Source organism: Erythrolamprus reginae, chromosome 10, assembly GCF_031021105.1.
Source record: "Erythrolamprus reginae isolate rEryReg1 chromosome 10, rEryReg1.hap1, whole genome shotgun sequence".
NCBI lineage: Eukaryota > Metazoa > Chordata > Lepidosauria > Squamata > Dipsadidae > Erythrolamprus > Erythrolamprus reginae.
Window position 1 is genome coordinate 45,849,606 of NC_091959.1, and position 24,328 is coordinate 45,873,933.

The 24,328-nt window shown below is 43.0% G+C and overlaps 1 protein-coding gene across 2 annotated transcripts in view; it reads left to right on the forward strand.

Moving 5' to 3' along the window:
- The first annotated feature begins 274 nt into the window (after positions 1 to 274).
- CASTOR1 (cytosolic arginine sensor for mTORC1 subunit 1) overlaps positions 275 to 24,328 on the forward strand; it is a 31,102-nt gene continuing 7,048 nt past the window's right edge. Inside the window, exons 1-6 of one of the 2 annotated variants that reach the window (XM_070763012.1) lie at positions 275 to 459; positions 16,055 to 16,125; positions 17,524 to 17,714; positions 20,194 to 20,326; positions 22,118 to 22,241; positions 23,711 to 23,818. In XM_070763012.1, coding sequence (XP_070619113.1) covers positions 347 to 459; positions 16,055 to 16,125; positions 17,524 to 17,714; positions 20,194 to 20,326; positions 22,118 to 22,241; positions 23,711 to 23,818 — 740 coding nt within the window. In that variant the 5' untranslated portion in view covers positions 275 to 346. Of the gene's footprint in view, positions 460 to 14,585; positions 14,790 to 16,054; positions 16,126 to 17,523; positions 17,715 to 20,193; positions 20,327 to 22,117; positions 22,242 to 23,710; positions 23,819 to 24,328 lie in introns of those variants that run through there. The other variant, XM_070763011.1, reaches the window with a different exon arrangement.

The following is a 24,328-nucleotide window of genomic DNA, read 5'->3' on the forward strand; positions in this document are numbered from 1 at the left end:
GGAAGGAAGGATCAAATCAAAGAGGGAGGGAAGGAAGGAAAGTTAAAGCCCAGAGCGGAGGGAGGCAGGAAGCCCCCGACCTGCTGAGCCCTCAATCCCCGAACCCTCCCTGCACGGGTCGTGAGAACGCGGCCTCCCTCTCTCAGCACCCGCGAAGGCAAAGCCGCGGCCCAAGCGCTCTGCACGAGCTCAGAGGCGGCCCGAGCCGAGCCCGGGCGGAGGTGGAGGCGAAGGCGGGCCGGGGGCGGGCGGTGGGGCGGGCCGGGCCTGGGCGAGGAGGCGGCGCCGCGGGGCTCGCGTAAAGCGCAGCGCCGGAGCCCGAGCGCGGGCCTTGCTGGCTGGAGCCATGGAGCTGCGGATCCTGGAGCCCCGCGTGCGGGTCCTCAGCCTGGCCCGCCGCGGCCTCTGGCTCTACACCCACCCGCTGCTCAAGATGCTCCTCCTGCCCCAGCGGAGCAGGTGGGCAGGACACGCGCACGTGGGAAGGCGCCGACACGCGGGTCGGCGGGGACGGGCGGCGCGGGAGGGCGCAGGCACGCGTGCCGCCCTGGCTAGCTTGCCGGAGAGACCGTGCAGGCTCGTTCGTGGGTGCACTTGGGAAGGCGCAGACACGCGTGTCGCGGAAGGTGGGGCTGGAGAAGCTGCCCGGGCGGGGGTTGATGCACTTGGGAAGGCTCAGACACGCGTGTCGTGGAAGGTGGGGCTGGAGAAGCTGCCCGGGCGGGGGTTAGTGCAAGCCGGAAGGTGAAGACACGCGTGTCACCGTGGCTAGCCCCGTGGAGAGACCGTGCAGACTCGGTTGCACTTGGGGAGGCATCGACACGCGTGTCGAGAAGCTGCCCGGGCGGGGGTTGGTGCACGTGTGTCGTTGTGAATGGGATTGGAGAGGCTGCAGGCGGGGGAGGTTGTGCACTTGGGGAGGCTGCGGGACACGCGTGTCCCGGTAGGGGGATGCCGGAGAAGCTACCCAGGCGGGGGTTGGTTCCTTAGGGAGGGCGCAAACACACGTGTATGGGCTGGGCAGACCACACAGGTGGAGTGTTCAGATCCTATGTAAAATTTGGACCAGTGTTGGTGTTTACACACGTGTTCCAAAGGACCTGCAAACTCTGACCCCAGTACATACCCGGGAAAATAACTTCTCTTTGCTCTGAGCTTGCAAATTGAGGCTGGAGCCCTGGTGGGTGTGTTTGTATACAAGTGTGTACTGTATACTAGTATACAAAAGAGGGACTGTCTGGTGCACGTGTGAATGGAGCAGAACTGTGTTGCCATACTGTGGTTGTTGCTAGCCTGTAAAGATGATCAGTCTTTTCCAGTCGTCAAAAAGCGACCTGCAATTCTCCAGAAGCCCTCTAGGTGGCGAGGATGGGTGCTCTCCGCTGCCATCTAGTGGTACTGCGGAGTACTGACCTTGTTTATTGTATTTTTGAAAGCGACTCGGGCACCATACAATATTATAAGTGCAACAATATACATAAAAAAATCTAATTTACTTTAAAAGAAGGATACAAATTGCCAAAAGTGTTAAAAACTTGTAAGCTGCCCTGGGTCCCATTGGGTTTTAAATTAAATTGAATTATTGCAGCCAGTTGCCCTTGCAATTGACCCCACAGCCTCCCCCAACCACACCACCCCCAAAAATATCCAGCTTCCTTTTTTATTGCTTTGCTTAAGACTCTCGCCATGCAGACCAAACTGGCTGGGGAAGATGGGCGTTGTAGTCAGGGGAAAACTCAAAAGGACCCTGATCTGTAAAGAAATTGCAACGTTGCATTAAAAATAGAGGAGAATGGTGCATATGATTACGCCCAATTTGCAACTGGGAAGGGGACGTGTAGGCGACCAGGCCCCTTCTAGGACTCTTGGACTACATATCCCATCATCCCCAAGGCGGTTGGAGTTGTCCCTTAAATTCAGGAACGCAAACTGCACCAGCCTCCTTTTCACCTAAAACCCAAACACACTACTATAAATTCTGCACAATTTTTTTTTTAATGCCAGGGAGTCTTGGCTTTGACTGCTCCTGTATTTGGGGTGTGTGTGTGTGTCTTAACCCCTCTCCAGTTCTGGAAAAGGGGGTCTATGGACACCCCCCCATTAGCCCCCTTCTTGTACTTCTTAAGCACAGCCTCCCCCCCCCCCCCCCCCAAAAAAAATCTGTATTTTTGTTGGCTCTGGACAAACGGGTGTGGATTTGACATAAATAGGACGGGCAGGTTTGAAAAGCATAAACAGCTTTTATTTTTTCCTTTCCCCCCCCCCCCTTCCACCCAACGGCTGATTTCTCTTGAAGCAATTTATTCTCCCCCCCCCCCTCTTTTGGAGCAAATTATATTTATTTTCCCCTCCTTGAAGCAATTTATTTTTTACTAAATTTTTCCGCCCCTGCATTTGGCTGCAAAATTTGGCACCGATCTCTCTCTCTCTTAACATAGAAACATAGAAGTCTGACGGCAGAAAAAGACCTCATGGTCCATCTAGTCTGCCCTTATACTATTTCCTGTATTTTATCTCAGGATGGATCTATGTTTATCCCAGGCATGTTTAAATTCAGTTACTGTGGATTTATCTACCACGTCTGCTGGAAGTTTGTTCCAAGGATCTACTACTTTGTCAGTAAAATAATATTTTCTCATGTTGCTTTTGATCTTTCCCCCAACTAACTTCAGATTGTGTCCCCTTGTTCTTGTGTTCACTTTCCTATTAAAAACACTTCCCTCCTGGACCTTATTTAACCCTTTAACATATTTAAATGTTTCGATCATGTCCCCCCTTTTCCTTCTGTCCTCCAGATTATACAGATGGAGTTCATGAAGTCTTTCCTGATACGTTTTATGCTTAAGACCTTCCACCATTCTTGTAGCCCGTCTTTGGACCTGTTCAATTTTGTCAATACTGTATCTTTTTGTCTCTTCCTTAAGTGTTTTTGGAATTGCAAAAATTAAAGAAAATATATGTTTAATTAAAAAGTGGGGAGGCAGGAATTGATGCAGGATATTTTATTTATTTATTTATTCATTTGTCCAATACACAAATACATAGGAAGAAAAATAGACATGTACCGGTAGTAATATCTATAAGGGTAAAGTGAACTTAGAGGAGAGGATGTATGAAAGAAAGAAAATATATATGATAAGTGAGAGAAAGGAAAGACAATTGGACAGGGGACGAAAGGCACACCAGTGCACTTATGTACGCCCCTTTCTGGCCTCTTAGGAACCTGGAGAGGTCAATCGTGGAGAGTCTAAGGGAGAAGTGATGGGGGTTAGGGGTTGACACAATTGAGTCCGGCAATGAGTTCCACGCTTTGATAACTCGATTGTTGAAATCATATTTTTTACAGTCAAGTTTGGAGCGGTTCGTATTAAGTTTGAATCTGTTGCGTGCTCTTGTGTTGTTCCTTACTCTCTCTCTCTGGCATTCGTTTCGGTTTTTCTTTTATTTTAATATAATTTTTTAAATTGATTTTCATATTAACATATAATCATCAAACATTCGCACAACACATACAATGCTCAAACTGCCCAGCACCAAACAACATTCATACCCTTCCACCAAAATGGGGGCATAATTTCTATATACCATTTTAACTCAAGAGCAATATATCTATTTATATATTATAAAGTAATTCTAATTTATTTATTTATTTAAATAATAAATTTATTCGTTTTGATTTTTAAAACTTTTTAATAAAAAAAATCTGCAGCGTGGATGAGCCAAATATATATAAAATTTGCCAATATAATGATTCGGGGATGCGGTTGGAGTTGTTTTTATCTGCCTTCACCATTGTGCCATTTTTAAATGAAGAAATATTGGGGGATTTTTATATCGGTGCGCCAATTCTTGCCTTCTGTTTCGCGGGAGAATTTCGATCGGGAAAAATGCCACTTCGCTTCGTTTATAAAATGAGGAGGTAGCTGAGTTGTTGCAAGTTAGTTTTCGACGTCTAGCCGTTTGCTTAGTGACCGTTTAAACGCGCTGACTTACGACCATTTTTCATACTTATGACCATTAACACCCCCCCAATTGTCAAGGTTGGTGTATGGTTTGATTGGATTGTGCGATTATTTTATTATAAGGGTTTTAAATTGTAGTTTTTAAAATTGGATTTGTACACTGTTTTATGTTGTTGTGAGCTGCCCCAAGTCTTTGGAGAGGGGCGGCATACAAATCTAATAAATAATAATAATAATAATAATAATAATAATAATAATTTATTTATTTTTTATTTATTATTTAGATTTGTATGCCGCCCCTCTCCGCAGACTCGGGGCGGCTCACAACAAAGTGAAAACAATTTACAACAAATCTAAATTACTGTTTAAAAATATAATAATAATAATAGGCCTGAATATCGGTTATTAAGTGAGAAAGGCGCGAAAGGAAGTTTGACCCATTTCTTTTGCAGCTCGCTGTTTGCGGAATCTGCGCACTTGTTACATTAGCAAAACAGGCATTAAGCGAATCCGGCTGGGATAATAATTATTTTATTATTATTATCCCAGCCGGATTCGCTTAATGCCTGTTTTGCTAATGTAACAAGTGCGCATTATTATTTATTATTATTATCCCAGCCGGATTCACTTAATAGCCGTTTTGCTAATGTAACAAGTGCGCATTATTATTTATTATTATTATCCCAGCCGGATTCGCTTAATGCCTGCTTTGCTAATGTAACAAGTTCGCAGATTCCGCCAACAGTGAGCTACAAGGGAAATGGAAAAAACTTCCTTTCGCGCCTTTCTCGCTTAATAACCAATATTCAGGCCTCAAAAATTGTGGTTGTTAAGTCGAGGACTGCCTGTTATAAGGATTGAGGAATTCATACTTTCAGCATACTTTTAACCCTTGTTGGCATGGGTGTTAAGATAAAGGGGTATTGATGCATATGATTTGGGACTGTCCGGTAGTGCAGAGCTTTTGGGAAGAAGTGTAAGAGGACATTAATAGGATGTTAAATATATGATGGACAATTACAAAGGAAATTAGTCAAAAGGAACGAGATGGGAGAATTTAGAGAAATAAAAGAAGCAGCGATAGTAAGCGCTCTGGCGGTCATAGTCCTAGGTTGGAAGGGTGCGACAAAGTGGACAATACAAAATTGGTATCGGTTCAGGGTGGATCATATTCAGTTTGAGATCATGGATAAGAGGATGAAGTCAGCCAATGAAACTTGAGTTGTGGGAACTGATGGGACAAGATAAGAGGACAGGTGGTCAGTAGAATTCGAGACCAAGCTCTAAAAGATAAATTAGAATTACTTTAGAATGGAATAGAATAGAATAGAATTTTATTGGCCAAGTGTGATTGGACACACAAGGAATTTGTCTTGGTGCAGATGCTCTCAGCGTACATAAAATAAAATATACATTTGTCAAGAATCATGTGGTGCAACACTTAATGATTGTCATAGGCGTCAAATAAGCAATGAAGAAGCAATATTAATAAAAATCTTAGGATATAAGCAACAAGTTACAGTCATACAGTCAACATGGGAGGAAATGGGTGATAGGAATGATGAGAAAAACTAGTAGAATAGAAGTGCAGATTTAGTAGAAAGTCTGACAGTGTTGAGGGAATTATAATATGTAAAAAGATATATTGCTCTTGAGTTAAAAGTAGTATGTAGAAAATAAGGCCCCATTTTGGTGGAGAGGTATGAATGCTGTCTGGTGGTTGGCACTAATCATTGAGCACATTATTTTATGTTGTATAAATGTTTTCTTGTAATAAAAATCAATAACAAATATATTTTTTTAAAAAAAGGATTGAGGAATTCTGCTTTCGTTCCCGCTAAGCTGAGCTAAAGCTTTTCGGGGAGGTAATTTCATTTTATCTTGTCGTTATTTGTTAGGATCAGCGATCTTTGCCATTGCGAAGAATCTCAGACAGTGGAAAATTTCCTCTTTAGTTTTTCTAACGTGCGTCAATGTGTGTGTGTATGTGTGTGTGTTTGTGTGTGTGTAGAGAGAGAGGATTTTTCAGAGTCATCATTCGGCACATCTGGAGGGCTGGCCTCCCTATCAGCACCAAGTGGGTTGTTTTGGCTCGCAAATTCTGTCTGGTTTCATAAGTTGTTTTTTTTGCACCCACCCTTGGAGATAAAAACGAAGGCGGCCAGCTCAGCATTTACAATCAGTGTGAAATTTATATAACAGAAGATAAAACAGAATAACAGAGTTAGAAGGGACCTTGGAGGTCTTCTAGTCCAACCTAGTCAGTGCAGTCAGGCGGTAGGGAAAGCAAGTAGGATGCTTGGCTGCATAGCTAGAGGTATCACAAGCAGGAAGAGGGAGATTGTGATCCCCTTATATAGAGCGCTGGTGAGACCATATTTGGAGCACTGTGTTCAGTTCTGGAGACCTCACCTACAAAAAGATATTGACAAAATTGAACGGGTCCAAAGACGGGCTACAAGAATGGTGGAAGGTCTTAAGCATCAAACTTATCAGGAAAGACTTCATGAACTCAATCTGTATAGTCTGGAGCAGTGTTTCCCAACCTTTTTTGAGCCGCGGCACATTATTCATATTTTCAAAATCCTGGGGAACATTGAAAGGGTGGGTGGGGGGTGGGCTAAAGAAAAGTTTGGACAAAAAAACCCTCTCTCTTCCTCCCTTTCGCTCTATTTCTCCCTCTTTCTCTCTTTTCCTTCCTTCCCTTCTTTCTCTCTCTCCATCCCTCTTTCTTTCTTCCTCTCTTTTTTGCTCTTTCTCTCTCCCTCCTTCCCTTCCTCTGTCTTTCTCTCTCTCTTGCTATCTCTTTCTTGCTTTTTTCTCTCTTTCTTGCTCTCTCTCTCTCTTTCACTGTCTCTTGCTATATGTCTCTTTCTTTGCCTCTCTTGCTATCTCTCTGTCTCTCTTGCTATGTCTCTCTTTCTTTCTTTCTCTCTCTCTGCCTCTCTTGCTATGTCTCTCTTTCTTTCTCTTTCTCTCTCTGCCTCTCTTGCTATGTCTCTCTTTCTCTCTTGCTATGTCTCTCTTTCTTTCTCTTTCTCTCTCTGCCTCTCTTGCTATGTCTCTCTCTCTTGCTATGTCTCTCTTTCTCTCTTGCTATGTTTCTCTTTCTTTCTCTCTCTCTCTCTGCCTCTCTTGCTATGTCTCTTTCTTTCTCTCTCTCTCTGCCTCTCTTGCTATGTCTCTCTTTCTCTGCCTCTCTTGCTGCCTCTCTTTCTCTCTGTCTCTTTCTCTGCCTCTCTTGCTGTCTCTCTCTCTGCCTCTCTTATATGTCTCTTTCTTTCTCTCTCTCTCAGCTGACTGCAAGCGGGAGCCCTGACGGCAGCTGGACGTGCTGTTGGACGCCGTATATGCCAAGCCCGCAGCGCCAGCAGTACGGCGTCCAGCAGCACGTCCAATCGCCACCGTCAGGGCTCCCACTTGCAGTCAGCTGAGAGAGAGAGAGAGAGAGAGAGCTCCCGCCGCCTGGAGCTCCCTCTCGCCGCCGCCATCTCCCCGCGACTGCCTGCGGCCGCTGCAGCCACCCCCCCGCTCCCCCCCGCCAGTGCCCTCCCGCCGGGCCCCAAAGGACACTTGCCGCCGATGCCAGGGCCCGGCGGGAGGGCACTGGCGGGGGGACCGGGGTGTGTGTGCGGCTGCAGCTGGGAAAGGCGCAGGGAGGGAAGCTGCCTGCCCGCCTGCCTCGGGGAGCCGCGCTTGCAGCCGCAAACCAAAAGGGCAACCCCCGCGCGCTCCCCAGCCCCGGCCCGCCTCTGCGCCCCCGCCCGGCCCGCGCTCTCTCCTGTCCTCTCCTGCCCGATGTCGTGGTTTCCGACGCTCTCCTGCTGGGCCCCAAAGAAGGAAGGCGGGAAAAAGGTGCGAAGAACGAAGCTCTCCTTCTTCTTCCTGCCTTCCTTCTTTGGGGCTCAGCAGGAGAGCGCCGGAAACCGCGGCATCGGGCAGGAGCCGGGGGACAGCTGCGAGCGGGCGCTCCAGGTCGGCACCGGCAGCGCCCCGCCCAGCTGGAGCTTCCGTAGCTCTGCGGCACACCTGGCAGTGTCTCGCGGCACACTACTGTGCCGCGGCACACCGGTTGGGAAACGCTGGTCTGGAGGACAGGAGGAAAAGGGGGGACATGATCGAAACATTTAAATATATTAAAGGGTTAAATAAGGTCCAGGAGGGAAGTGTTTTTAATAGGAAAGTGAACACAAGAACAAGGGGACACAATCTGAAGTTAGTTGGGGGAAAGATCAAAAGCAACATGAGAAAATATTATTTTACTGAAAGAGTAGTAGATCCTTGGAACAAACTTCCAGCAGATGTGGTTAATAAATCCACAGTAACTGAATTTAAACATGCCTGAGATAAAACTATATCCATCCTAAGATAAAATACAGAAAATAGTATAAGGGCAGACTAGCTGGATCATGAGGTCTTTTTCTGCTGTCAGACTTCTATGTTTCTATGTTTCTAACCCCCTGCTTAGGCAGGAAACCCTACAACACTTCAGACAAATGGTTAACCAACATCTCCTTAAAAACTTCCAGTGTTGGAGCATCGACAAGTTCTAGAGGCAAGCAGTTCCACTGGTTAATTGTTTGCACTGTGAGGAAATTTCTCCTTAGTTGGCTACTATCCTTTGTAAATTTCCATCCATCGCTTTCGTGTCCTGCCTTCAGGTGCTTGGGAGAATAGGTTATCCCGCTATAATCGCCTATAGAAAAGGTGATAAAATATGAATATAATATTTCATGATATTAATACTTCATATACAGTATATATATTTCTAAGTATAAATGAAGAGGCAAGAACCATTGCGATCTCCGGAACGTTTAAAATTTATTAAAAGCTACTAAAATTACCTAAGCTTTTGTTAGTCCTCTACTAATGTTGTTAAAATTTGTGTAAAATTAATAGTTTTTAATAAATTTTAAACGTTCTGGAGATCGCAATGGCTCTTGCCTCTTCGTTTATAAATATCGCATTTTTAGGACCATTCTTGAGTTCTAAGTATTAATATAATGAAATATATTAATTATCATTATAATCAATATATCTCCAAGGATCTTAATCATAACACTATAAAGTAATGGCATTATAATTAAGATCCTTAGAAATATGTTGATTACAATGATAAACAAAATAGGGAAAAGTAGTAAATCAGCCTAAAATATTAGCCAATATATTTACTGTAAAATAACAGATGATTGACATATGATGCTATTAATATGACTGCACTGCATCCTACAACATCTTGAATCTCCAAAGACCTACGCAAGAGTCCTCTTTGTAGACTTTAATTCAACATTCAATACCATCATAACAGACGTTCTTCTAACTAAACTAAATCAGCTAGTGGTACCTGAACACACTTGTAAGTGGATCCCAAGTTTCTTAACAGACAGGTGAAGCTAGGCAAAAAATCACATCAGATACCCTTATAATTAGCACAGGGCCCCCCCAAAGCTGTGTACTCTCACCACTTCTCTTTATACACCAATGACTGCATCTCAAATGATCCATCTGCTAAACTGCTGAAGTTTGCAGATGATGTGACAGTGATTGGTCTCATTTGAGACAACAATGAATCTGCATAGAGACGGGAGGTTGAATAACTAGCCTCGTGGTGCGACCGGAACAATCTGGAATTGAACACACTCAAAAACGTAGAGATGGTGGTAGATTTTAGGAGAAACCCTCCCATATTTCCACCTCTTACAATACCAGACAACACAGTGTCAACAGTGGAGACTTTCAAATGTCTAGGTTCGACCATATCTCAAGACCTAAAATGGATAGCTAACATCAAAAATGTCATCAAAAAAGCACAACTACCCTACCCTATATTCTATTCTATTCTATTCCATTCCATTCCACTCTGCCCTACCCTACCCTTCTCTATATTATATTCAATTCTATTCTATTTTATTCCATTCCATTCCACCCCCACTCCATTCTACCCTACCCTACCCTTCTCTATATTCTATTCTATTCTATTCTATTCTGTTCTATCCTACTCTACCTACCCTACTCCATTCCATTCTACCCTACCCTACCCTACATTCCATTCTACTCTACTCTACCCTACTCTACCCTACCCTACCCTACCTACGCTACCCTACTCCATTCCATTCTACTCTACCCTACCTAACCTAACCTACCCTACCCTATTCCATTCTATTCTACTCTACCCTACTGTACCCTACCTAACCTACCCTACCCTACTCCATTCTACTCCACCCTACCCTACCTAACCTACCCTACCCTACTCCATTCCATTCTACTCGACCCTACCTAACCTAACCTACCCTACCCTATTCCATTCTATTCTACTCTACCCTACTGTACCCTACCTAACCTACCCTACCCTACTCCATTCTACTCTACCCTACCCTACCCTACCTAACCTACCCTACCCTACTCCATTCCATTCTACTCGACCCTACCTAACCTACCCTTCCTAACCTACCCTAGCCTACCCTACCCTACTCCATTCCATCCCATTCTAATCTATTCCTTTTTGTGGCAGCCCCTCAAATATTGGAAGACTGGTATCATGTCTCCCCTGGTCCTTCTTTTCACTAAACCAGTTTCAGATCAGCCTACATGTGCAATTGGCTTCCTCCTTTCTCCCAAATTTCCTTCCTAGCAGTCCTTACGGCCTAATTCTGGCTTCTATTTTGTTCTTAGGACTGGCGTCTTTCTCCAGCACAGTTTTTCCTTGGCATTGCTACCTATTGTTTTCCACCAATTCCTGCTTTGCAAGCCCGTTTCCTACTTCCTTTAGCTACTTCACTCCGACGTCTTATCTGGCTGCTTAACTCTTTAAACTCTGCAGCTTCCCATAGGTGCAAATTTGGGGTGTGTGTGAAAAAAAAAAATAGGGTTTGCATTAAAAAAAGGCAGAGTTGGATATTGTGCCTTTGCAGAGGGACAGGAGTGTAGCTAAGCTTGTTATCTAATTATGGATTTAAATTGAAATAATTCTGGAAAATATTGTGCTTTTTTTTTCACCCTTTATTTTATTTATTCATTTGTCCAATACACAAATACATAGGAAGAAAATAGACATGAAGTAATATATATAAGGGTAAAAGTGAACATGGAGGAGAAGATATATGAAAGGAAGAAAATATATATGATATATGAGATAAAGGAAAGACAATTGGACAGGGGACGAAATGCACACTAGTGCACTTATGTACGCCCCTTACTGGCCTCTTAGGAACCTGGAGAGGTCAATCATGGAGAGTCTAAGGGAGAAGTGTTGGGGGTTGGGAGTTGACACTATTGAGTCCGGTAATGAGTTCCACGCTTCGACAACTCGATTGTTAAAGTCATATTTTTTACAGTCAAGTTTGGAGCGGTTCGTATTAAGTTTGAATCTGTTGCGTGCTCTTGTGTTGTTGCGGTTGAAGCTGAAGTAGTCATTGACCGGTAGGACGTTGCAGCATATGATCTTGTGGGCAATACTTAGATCGTGTTTTAGGCGTCGTAGTTCTAAGCTTTCTAGGCCCAGGATTGTTAGTCTATTTTCGTAGGGCATTCTGTTTCGAGTGGAGGAGTGAAGGGCTCTTCTGGTGAAATATCTTTGGACATTTTCAAGGGTGTTGATGTCTGAGATGTGGTATGGGTTCCAGACAGATGAGCAGTAGTCTAGGGTGGGTCTGGCAAAAGTTTTGTAGGCTCTTGTGAGTAGTGTGAGATTGCCTGAGCAGAAGCTGTGTAGGATCAGGTTAACAACTCTAGAAGCTTTTTTGGCGATATTGTTGCAGTGGGCTTTAGCACTTAGGTCATTCGATATTAGTATCTAATTATGGATTTAAATTAAAATAATTCTGGAAAATATTGTGTGATTTTTTTTTTTACCCTTTGCCTTGCTCACTTTCAGAGGGCTGTTTCTTTTTCTTGTTTTACGTTTATGTGATGGCTACACAACCTGGAAAAGCAACACATTCCTGTTTTGAAAACCCTTAAGGCTGCCTTGTAAACAAGTCCGAAACGGTTTCCCATCTGAAAAATCTAAAAGTTTGGCGGTTAGAATTAAAAAAAGAAAACCTGCTTTAATCTTTGTGCAATGAAGGTGGCCACCACTGAGGAGGCAATTTAAATCAAAGTTATTAGGCTAGAAAAAAAAATATTGATGTTTCTTTCTCCCCCGGATGTGAAATGGTTTCAGTTTTCGTAACCCTGAATGTTTGTTTATTATTTTTATTTATTTGTTTTGTCAAGTTCATATTGGCGTTATGTGAAGATATAATCATATTCATATACATGATGCTAGCAAAAAAAGAAACATTAAGACACGGGATGGAAGGCGCGCTGGTGCACTTATGCACGCCCCTTACTGACCTCTTAGGAATCGGATGAGGTCAACAGTGGACAGTCTAAGGGTCAAGTTTTGGGAGGTTGGTAATGATACTACAGAGTCTGGTAGTGAGTTCCAGGCCTCAACTACTCGGTTACTAAAGTCGTGTTTCCTGCAATCGGGTTTGGAGTGTATCTGTTGTGTGCTTGTGTGTTGTTGTGGTTGAAGCTTAAGTAGTCGTTGACAGCAAGGACGTTGTAGCAGACGATTTTATGGGCTATGCTTAGGTCATGTTTAAGGCGACATAGTTCTAAACCTAGGATTGTAAGTCTAGTTGGGTAGGTGATTCTGTTGCGAGTGGAGGGCTCTTCTTGTAAAGTATCTCTGGACGTTTTCTAGAGTGTTGATGTCCGAAATGCGGTGTGGGTTCCAGACAGATGAGCTGTATTCGAGGATTGGTCTGGCGAAAGTTTTGTATGCTCTGGTTAGTAGTGTGAGATTGCCGGAGCAGAAGTTACGTAGGGTTAATTTAACAACTCTTGAAGCCTTTTTGGCGATGTTGTTGCAGTGGGCTTTGGCACTTAGATCATTCAATAGGAGTATTCCAAAATCTTATACAGAGTGATAGATATATTTGTAGCCTTATTGAAAAAGGGGAAAAATAATAATACTTCTGGCAAAGAGGAAATAAAAATATTGCAGCTTGCGTAGTCGCCCAGACGGCATTCCGATCACCTGGGATAGCCAGGTAATTTTGCAAATGAGATTTCTTCACTGTCCTGTTTTTTCCCTTAAGTTCCTCTTTCTCATTCTTCCTCTTTGGTTTTTCCTCGTTCCTTCCTTCCTTCCAGGTCTGTTTGTGTTTTTTTTGAATTTCAACTCAACCCGGTGAATTTTTTCCTCCCAAAATTTTTCCGGCCGGTAATATTATTCGATATTTAGCTCAGTTTGTTTTTTAAAGTTGGGCACTTCAAGATGGGTAGACTTCAACTCCCAGAATTCTCCAGCCAGCTATACCTAGCTGGGTCAAGAAAACCAATAGAATAGAATAGAATAGAATAGAATGAATAGAAGTAGAAGTAGAATAGAATATCGAGTAGCATGGAGTAGCGTAGTATAGTATAGAATAGAATAGAATTCTTTATTGGCCAAGTGTGACTGGACACAAGGAGTTTGGTGCAGATGCTTTCAGAATACATAGAAGAAAAATATAGATTTGTCAAGAATCATGTGGTACGACACTTAATGATTGTCATAGGGGTCAAATAAGCAATGAAGAAACTATCAATGTTAATAAAAATCTTAGGATACAAGCAACAGGTTACAGTCATACAGTCCTAAGTGGAAGGAAAAGGATAGGAATGATGAGAAAAAACTAGTAGAAACAGAAGTGCAGATTTAGTAAAATGTTTGACAATGTTGAGGGATTATTTGTTTAGCAGAGTGATGGCGTTCAGGGAAAAAAAACTCTTCTTGTGTCTAGTTGTCTTGGTGTGCAGTGCTCTGTAGCGACGTTTTGAGGGTGGGAGTTGAAACAGTTTGTGTCCAGGATGCGAGGGGTCAGTCAATATTTTCCCCGCCCTCTTTTCGACTCGTGCAGTCTACAGGTCCTCAATGGAAGGCAGGTTGATAGCCATTGTCTTTTCTGCAGTTCTGATTCTCCTCTGAAGTCTGTGTCGGTCTTGTTGGGTTGCAGAACCAAACCAGACAGTTATAGAGGTGCAGATGACAGACTCAATGATGCCGAGAACCCCGCAGTCCTAGCACTGATGATGTTAACTAGTTGGGTCACAAAACGTCTGCAAGCTCAGAAAATGCCAAGGACCCCGTAGTTGATCCTTGCGCTACAGATATTCTCCGGGTCCCGTCGACGAAACAATGTCGTCTGGTGGGACCCAGGGGAAGAGCCTTCTCTGTGGCGGCCCCGACCCTCTGGAATCAACTCCCGCCAGAGATTAGGATTGCCCCCACCCTCCTTGCCTTTCGCAAACTCCTTAAAACCCACCTCTGCCGTCAGGCATGGGGAAATAGATTCCCCTGGGCCGTTTTTGTTTTTACATATGAAATGTATGATTGCTTTTTATATTAAGGGTTTTAAATTATTTTAACTGTTTTGTTGTTGTGAGCTGCTCCAAGTCTCCGGAGAGGGGTGGCATACAAATCTAATTATTATTATTATTATTATTAATAATAATAATAATAATAATAATAATAATAATAATAATAATAATAATATTCTCTTCTATCGAAGCCTGAAACAGTCTCCAAAAATCTGGTTTAATTCTTTTGGGGTGCCAAATTTGGGAATAAAAAAACCCCCAACCACAGCGTTTTTGGCTGATTGGCCACCAATGAACTGGACATAACATGCAGCTAGTCCACAGTGTTTCATGTGACTCAGCAATCTCATTTCATTCCAGCCCATTTGATCTGCTCAAACAATCTTTTTTCTTCCTTTCTCAAACTCTTTGCAAAGGGAATAAACAAGTTGTGTGTCAGACAAAAAGGGCAGGGCGCTTCGTGTCGCAGTTAAACAGGCTTGTATTGTGTGGCTGCGGTTGAGTGCAGCCAGGGCTTTTGTTGTTGTTGTTGTTGTTATTGCTTAAGAGGCCTTGGGTAATATCGGTGGGTTTTATTTTTTTCAGGCGTGAAGGTGGGGTAGCTTGAGAAATTTCGCTGGATTGAGTTTGTGTGTGTGTGAGAGAAAGAGGGGGACAGAGCGAGGGAGAAGAGAGGAAAAGGAAGAAAGAGAGAGAGAAAGAAGAGAGAGAAAGGAAGAAAGAAAGAAAGAGAAAGAAAGAAGAATAAGCAAAAAGAAAGGAAAGAGGGAGGGAGGAAGACAAGAAAGAAAGGAAAGAAGAAGGGAGAGAAAAGAAACAAGAAAGAAAAAGAAAGGAGAAAGAAAGAGGGAAGGAGGAAGGAAGACCAGAAAAAAAGAAAGAAGAAGAAAAGAGAGAAAGAAAAAGAAAAGAGGGAGGGAGGGAGGGGGACAAGGAAGAAAGAAAGAGACAAAAAATAAAGAGAAAAAAAGGAAAAGAAAGAGTGAGGGAGAGAGGAAGGAAGGAAAGAAGGAAGGAAGGAAGGAAAAGAAGGCAGGCAGGTTGGAAGGAAGGTTGGAAGGAAGGAGGGAGGGAGGGAGGGAAGGAAGGAAGATAGAGAGACAAAAAATAAAGAGAAAAAAGGAAAAGAAAGAGTGAGGGAGGGAGGAAGAGGAAGGGAGGAAAAGAAGGAAGGAAGCAAAAGAAGGCAGGCAGGCAGGTTGGATGGAAAGAAAGAAGGGAGGAAGGAAGGAAGGAAAAGAAGGAAGGAAGGAAAGAAGGAAGGAAGGAAAGGAAGGAAGGAAAAGAAGGGAGGCAGGTTGGAAGGAAGGAAAGAAAGAAGGGAGGGAGGAAAAGAAGGGAGGAAAGGAAGGGAGGCAGGTTGGATGGAAAGAAAGAAGGGAGGAAGGAAGGAAAAGAAGGAAGGAAGGAAAGAAAGAAGGAAGGAAGGAAAGGAAGGAAGGAAGGAAGGAAAGGAAGGAAGGAAAAGAAGGGAGGCAGGTTGGATGGAAAGAAAGAAGGGAGGGAGGAAGGAAGGAAAAGAAGGAAGGAAGGAAAGAAAGAAGGAAGGAAAGGAAGGAAGGAAAAGAAGGGAGGCAGGTTGGAAGGAAGGAAGGAAAGAAAGAAGGGAGGGAGGAAAAGAAGGGAGGAAAGGAAGGGAGGCAGGTTGGAAGGAAAGAAAGAAGGGAGGAAGGAAAAGAAGGAAGGAAGGAAGGAAGGAAGCATTCATAAATAAGCCTGACAGCGCTCTCCTCTTTTCTCAGGTGTCGCTTTTTCAGCTTAACGGAGACTCCCGAAGACTACACAATCATGTTGGACGAAGATGGTTTCAAAGGTAGGAGCATTTTTTTGGAGTGCGAGTTTTTCCTCGTTTACTGACCACTCGCTAAGCTGTGGCCAGGACTGGAAACCATAAATTGGTCACCAACTTCCTTCTGGATTCTCTCTCCAACCTGCAAGGCAGCATCTGGAGTTTTTGGAGGAACACCACCACCACCACCACCCGATTTGCTCCCAATATTCCTAAACTGAACTTTTTTTTTTTTTTTTTAAAAAGGATATTATTTTTGGAGGGGAATCTATTTAGGAACGTTGATAACTCTACTACGTGAAGCCATTCTGGGCGGCCAGTTTAACGTGGTGCAAAGATGATGATGATGATGATGATGATGATAATAATAGTGGTGGTGGTGGTGGTGGTGATGATGATGATGATGATGATGATGATAATAATAATAATAATAATATTCAATATCCAAGATTCGCCCATGTTTCTTCAACACTCCGTGGCCTGCATTAACTGCCAATCAGTTTCCGGTCACAATTCAAAGTGTTGGTCATGACCTTTAAAGCCCTACATGGCATTGGACCAGATTACCTCCGGAACCGCCTGCTACCGCACGAATCCCAGCGACCGATAAGGTCCCACAGAGTTGGCCTTCTCCGGGTCCCGTCGACTAAACAATGTCGTTTGGCTGGCCCCAGGGGAAGAGCCTTCTCTGTGGCGGCCCCGGCCCTCCGGAACCAACTCCCCCCCGGAGATTAGAACTGCCCCCACCCTCCCTGTGTTTCGTAAACTACTCAAGACTCACTTATGCTGCCAGACATGGGGGAGTTGAGATATTCCTTCCCCCTAGGCCATTACAAGTTATGCATGGTATGTTTGTGTGTATGTTTGGTTTTATAATAAGGGTTTTTAGCTGTTTTATTAATTGGATTGTTACATGCTGTTTTTTATCATTGTTGTTAGCCGCCCCGAGTCTACGGAGAGGGTCGGCATACAAATCCAATCAATCAATCAATCAATCAATCAAAATAATAATAATAGTAATAATAATAATGATGATGATGATGATGATGATGGAGCATATTAAGGTATTAGAGAAAGAAGGACAGTAAAAAAACTATTAAGTATTCAATAAGTAGTGCATAAAGTTACTAACCTACTGGTATAAGGTCTCCTGCCTTGAGCCGAAGGTTGAACTAGGACAGTGTTTCCCAACCTTGGCAACTTGAAGGTATCTGGACTTCAACTCCCAGAATTCCCCAGCCAGCAAATGCTGGCTGGGGAATTCTGGGAGTTGAAGTCCAAATAGCTTCAAGTTGCCAAGGTTGGGAAACACTGGACTAAAAGACCTCCAAGGTCCTTCCCTCCAGATCTACGATTGTCTTTCATGCCTATGTTACTACGTTCTGTGTCTCCGTCACGAAGGCTTTCTCACGTTTCTTCCAGAACTTCACACCTCCGAGTACCTACAAGTGGTGGATTCCACCTGGCTGGTGCTTAACGTCTCATCTAACGGCAGCGCCTCCATCAGCCAGCCTATCGGAGTCACCAAGATTGCCAAGTCCGTCATCGCACCCCTGGCCGAACATAATGTTTCCGTCTTGATGTTATCCACCTACCAGACTGATTTTATTTTGGTAAGCTTTTGTGGGGAGCCGGTTCCAAAGCCAGGGTGGGGGACTTGTGGTATGAGAAGGGTTGGGTTGAAAGGTAAATTCATGTGAAGTCTTAATAGTACTTTATGATGCCTTGGTAAGGCCGCACTTGGAATCCGGCATTCACTTTTGGTCGCCACTGTGGATGCTGCCAAAGTCCCTGATGGAGACAATGTCTTCAATGGGGCTAAGAGCAACCCAGCCGTGTGGGGTCACTCACGAACGCGAATCCTAGAAAGAAAACTTGGACACATTCTCTCTCTGGGTGAAGTGACACGGTATAGAGCCATGTACCTCTTTTTATTTGGGAACATAAGGAAATGGGGATAATTACACATACGTGTCAAGCGATACATCCAATAACATAACTTCAAACGTATCTTTTGAGTTCTTCCTATTCCCATAGATATCACAAAACAATTTCCTCGAAACTGTTCCTCAGAGCAGATGTTTCTCACACCTAATTTCTCTGAAGCCTTCTGCCTTATCTCAACTAATCTTCCTTAATCACCCTCTCGTCCTGTGTATGCTTTAGGCAATGTAAATCTCCCCCTTTGATCCTATCCTGTCCGGAGTGGTGAAAACTTTGTTTATTGTGAGATGTTTATTGAGCCCTTTTGTTTCCCTGTTGTAATTACCAGGAATGCAGATTTAGGGAAGTTTAGTGCCCTCCTGTCCTGAATTATAATAAGCAGAGCATTTTTATGCTAGAGGTCCAGATATATATATACAATCCTATCCTAACATATTTATGCTCTACTGCAACACGCCACAATGCAAAAAGGATGTTGAGACTCTAGAGAATAGCTTGTCTCCCTCTTCTTTGTGGCAACCCCTGAGATATTGGAAGACTGCTATCATGTCTCCCCCTAGTTCTTCTTTTCATCAACTAGACATACTCAGTTCCAGCAACCGTTCTTCATGGATGTTGAGACTCTAGAAAAAGTGCAGAGAAGAGCGACAAAGATGATTAGGGGACCAGAGGCTATAACATATGAAGAACGGTTGCAGGAACTGGGCATGGCTAGTTTGATGAAAAGAAGGACCAGGGGAGACGTGATAGCAGCCTTCCAATATCTCCAGGGTTGCCACAAAGAAGAAGGAGTCAAGCTATTCTCCAAGCACCTGAGTGTAGAACAAGAAAGGTAGGAAAGATAGGAAAACACTTCTTTTAAAGAAACTGCAATCTTGGTTGCGGCTTGAAAACCCTGTAATACTCATTGCTGATTTGTTCAAAACCAGTCAAAAGAAACACAATGTTTTATTTGGATCCAGATTAAATCTGAGCTCATTAATCAAGCACATTACTTGTAGGATTTTGCCCTTACAGCACCCCAAAAAATGTCTTTGGCATTTAGTATATCAAGATGAGCCGGGGTGGCGCAGCAGGTAGAGTGCTGTACTGCAGGCCACTGAAGCTGACTGTAGATCTGTAGGTCAGCAGTTCAAATCTCATCACCGGCTCAAGGTTGACTCAGCTTTCCATCCTTCCAAGGTCGGTAAAATGAGGACCTGGATTGTGGGGGCAATAGGCTGGCTCTGTTTAAAAAGTGCTATTGCTAACATGTTGTAAGCTGCCCTGAGTCTAAGGAGAAGGGCGGCATAAAAATCAGACAAATAAATAATAAACAAACAAACAAACAAACAAACAAACAAACAAACAAGAAGCCATGGGTGGAAACTAAACAAGGAGAGAAGCAACTTAGAACTAAGGAGAAATTTCCAGACAACTAGAACAATTGAAAATTGCGGCATAAAAATTGAAAAATTTCCCGACAACTAGAACAATTGAAAAACTGCGGCATAAAAATTAAATAAATAAATAAATAAATAAATAAATAAATAAAATTGATCAGTGGAACGGCTTGCCACCAGAAGCTGTGAATGCTCCAACACTGGAAGTTTTTAAGGAGATATTGGATAACCATCTGTCTGAAGTAGTGTGACGTTTCTTGCCTAAGCAGGGGGTTGGACTAGAAGACCTCCAAGGCCCCTTCCAACTATGTTTTTGTTGTTTTTGTTTTTGTTGTTGTTGTTGTTATTATTATTATTATCACAAAAAACAGTAATACACAGCAAATGAGATTGATATGCTGGATATTGTATCACAATATCACAAATCAAACACTTCCCAAGCGCCTAGGACTGTGTGATGTATTTTCATACAATGCACGCAGATCCATTATTATTATTGTGGTTATTATTATTATTATTATACTACTACTACTATTATTACTACTACTATTATTATTATTACTATTACTACTATTGTTATTGTGGCTGACACTGAGAGAGAGCAGCTAGCCCACCAGTATCAACTCAGAATTCGGAATAACATAGTTGGAAAGGGGACCTTGAAGGTCTTCTAGTCCAACCCCACTGCTCAAGCAGGAGAAATGGAAGCCATTCAAAATGGAAATCACGATGCTGTAATTTCGGTGACCTCTGGTCTGCCTTTCAGGTCCGGGAGAAGGATCTTCCTGTGGTCATCCACACCCTGGCCAGCGAATTTGAGATTTACAAGGAGGTGAATGGAGAACTGGCCCCTGCAACCTGTGAAGACATAAGCAACGGGTTCCACAAGGCAAAGCAAGGTGGGCTTTTCTATGGCTGAGATTAAATAGGAATAACCCCAGTACTTCTCATATTTGGGGGACTGTCACAGAGAAAGAGGGGGTCAACTTATTTTCCAAAGCACCAGAGGGCAGGACAAGAATCCCAGCGACCGGTTAGGTCCCACAGAGTTGGCCTTCTCCGGGTCTTGTCGACTAAACAATGTCGTTTAGCGGGACCCAGAGCCTTCTCTGTGGCGGCCCCGACCCTCTGGAACCAGCTCCCCCCGGAGATTAGAACTGCCCCCACCCTCCTTGCCTTTCGTAAAGTTCTTAAGACCCATCTCTGCCGTCAGGCATGGGGAAACTGACACATCTCCCCCGGGCCTATACAGTTTATACATGGAATGTTTGTGTGTGTGTTTGCTTTTAATAATGGGGTTTTTAGTGTTTTTTAAATTATTAGATTTGTTTTTTACATTGTTCTTGTTATTGTTGTGAGCCGCCCCCAGTCTACGGAGAGGGGCGGCATACAAATCTAATAAACAAACAAACAAACAAACAAACAAACAAACAAACAAACAAACAAACAAATAAGAAGTAACTACCGTATTTTTCAGAGTATAAGACGCACTGGAATATAAGACTCACCTTAGTTTTGGGGGAGGAAAATAGGGAAAAGTATCTGCATACTAGATTCATCTGGCTAGCGTCCTTAGTCTGGTCAGCTTCAGCACATTATTTTATCCCCTGGTTAGGGCTTTTGAAAAACTTTATTCGGAGAGAGTAACAATGAAAGAGCTTGCAAGTCAGGAAGAGCTGGGAACATCATTAGCACCTGGAAAGAAACATCCAGAGCAAGTAGAGCAATGGAAAAAAACCCTGGAAAGACTTTGGGCTAGGAAAACATTCTTCTTTGCAGAGAGTAACAGTGAAAGAGCTTGCAAGCCTGTAAGAGCTGGGAAGATGGTTAGCACCTGGTTAGGGCTGGAAAGAAATATTCGGAGCAAGTAGAGAATACAAAAAAAACCAAAACTACAAAGACAGGGCTTGGAAAACATTCTTTGCAGGGAGTAACAATGAAAGAGCTTGCAAGTCAGTAAGAGCTGGGAACATCATTAGCATACCTGGAAAGAAACATTTGCAGCAAGTTAGAGCAGTGGAAAAAACCCTGGAAAGACTTAGGGCTTGGAAAACAGTCTTCACAGAGAGTAACAGTGAAAGAGCTTGCAAGCTGGTAAGAGCTGGGAACATTGTTAGCACCTGGTTTGGGCTGGAAAGAAATATTCGGAGCAAGTAGAGAATACAAAAACAAAACAAAACTACAAAGACTGGGCTTGGAAAACATTCTTTGCAGGGAGTAACAATGAAAGAGCTTGCAAGCTGGTAAGAGCTGGGAACATCATTAGCACCTGGTTAGGGTTGGAAAGAAATACTCACAGTAAGTAGAGAATAAAAACAAAACAAAACTACAAAGACGGTTTGGAAAGCATTCTTTGCAGAGAGTAACAATGAAGGAGCTTGCAAGTCGGTAAGAGCTGGGAGCATTGTTAGCACCTGGAAAGAAACATTTGCAGCAAGTTAGAGCAATGGAAAAAAAACCCTGGACTTTGGGCTTGGAAAACATTTTTTGCAGAGAGTAATAGTGAAAGAGGCAATTTCCATCACTGGAGTCAAGGATTTTTCTTTCCTAAGGAATCGGACTGAGGCAGGACTGACCGTGTGAGTCTCTCTCTCTCTCCCTCTCTCTCTCTCTTACTCTCTCTCTCTCTCCCTCTCTCTCTCTTACTCTCTCTCTCCCTCTCCCTCTCTCTCTCTCTCTCTGCTTCTCAGAGTTCAACGCCACGGTCCATCCCATTCAGACTCCCCAGAACAGATTCTGTATTCTCAGCATCGCCCCTGAAACCTTGCCAGCCATTGCCACGAAACTCATCGACGTCCTCTTCTACTCAGCCAGGTCGGTGATTGATGGATGTTGGGTGTGTGTGTGTGTATTTGTGAGAAGGTTGCTAAGAACAAAGGAAGATCCACCAGGAGTGATCTAAGCCAGGGTTTAGAGCAGTGAAGGGCTGCAAAATTTATTACCACCAGACTGTGGGCGTAGCTTATTTTGTGGGTGTGGCTTGCTGGCCATGTGACCACGTGAGAGTGGCTTGATGATCATGTGACCATGGGGTGGCTTAAAGGTCATGTGACTGGCTTAAAGGTGGCCAACGTGACGGGGTTTGGGTTAGAGTTAGGGTGCCTGGCCTCTCCTTGCCTCAAAGAGATACAATTTCCCTCTGTATTTACTGTTACTGAACATCCAAAATATACTATTTAATTCTATGTATATATGTACATATGTGTGTACATACATATTACACTCAGGCACAGAAAAATATACATTATGAACTGTATGTGTATGTACACACATGCACGCACAGTTCTTCTAAAATTATACACATTCAACCTCATTTAAAGCGATAGGAAAAACAGACCCAGAGCCCAGAAGGGAAAAAAGGGGGGGGGGGGGGGGGGTCCTAAATTTTTCTTTTAAAAAAATATATATATATTTTTTAATTATTTTTCAAAAAAGACAAAGACAGACAACATTAAACATTTAAAGAGCTACCATTGCTCCGCTTGTCGTAGAAGTCTAGCTAATACAGAAATATAAAACCCTAACTATTGTCAGATCAATTACATTCTTGTTAAATTTAACTCTATATTCTTTATGTTAATTATGTTAGTTAGTTTTCTTTATCTATAAAATATCATATACTTATTCAAAAAAAATAAAATATAGAAAATACAAGGAAAAATAACACTTCTAACTTTATCATACTATAAAGGGGAAAAAAAGAACAAAGATTCTATGTTTATATTGTTTTTAAACTAATTCACTCTATCTTATAAATCTTCAAATAGTTATAAATTCTTACTTATTTAATTTTTAATACTATTTTTAAAATCCCACCATTCATATACTTTATCCCATATTTTATAAAATTCTGTTTCAGCTTGAAAAAATCTAAATTTTTCTACCGGTTCTGTGTATTTGACTGTATCCCTAGGAGCCCATCACTGGTTTATAGGTAGTCTAATGTGATCAGAGCCAAAATTGGCAATCGATAAGGCTCAGTGGAATCCACAGGACTGTACTGGGTTCTTTTGTGACAACGCAATGATTCCAAACTGCTGGCGCCTTTTACGCCGCCTTCCATTTCAGCCTTTTCATCTGTTCTTAATCTTATTTTTCCCCGCTGTGATCAGGTTGTCTGATCTAAGCTCCCAGTTCGAGAGGACCGTACGTCATTGCTTTGATGGCAGTAGGAAAGTCCTACCGATCCATTTTTTTCATTTCCACCCCATGCTTTCCAAAATAGGAGACGTTTACGATCTAAAACTTTGACGTTGGCAATTTTCTTTCTTTGGCTTTTTCAGCCCACCCAAAGACGCCGCTGCTAACAACCAGGAGTCCATTACGTTCTTTGCCTTCTCGCTGATTGAGGGCTACATCTCCATTGTCATGGATGCCGAGACCAAGAAAAAGTGAGTACCCCGTATTTTAGTGCTTGCTGTGCCTTAGAGCAGAGGTCTCCAACCAGTGAAGGGCTGCAAAAAAATTTACTACCACAATTTTCTTTCTATTTTTCCATCAAATATACTCACCGTATTTTTTGGAATATAAGGTGCACCTTTTTCCTCCCTAAAAGAGGCTGATAATTAGGGTGCGTCTTATACTCTGAATATCGCTTCCTCCCCCCCAGCCCTAACTAGCTGCTAACAATGTTCCCAGCTCTTACTTGCTTGCAAGCTCTTTCATTGTTACTCTCTGCAAAGAATGTTTTCCAAGCCCTAAGTCTTTGCAGGGTTTTTTTCATTGCTCTAACTTGCTCCAAATAAGTTTCTTTCCAGCCCTAACCAGGTGCTAACTATGTTCCCATCTCTTACCGGCTTGCAAGCTCTTTCATTGTTACTCTTTGCAAAGAATGTTTTCCAAGCCCTAAGTATTTGCAGGGGTTTTTTCATTGCTCTAACTTGCTCCAAATAAGTTTCTTT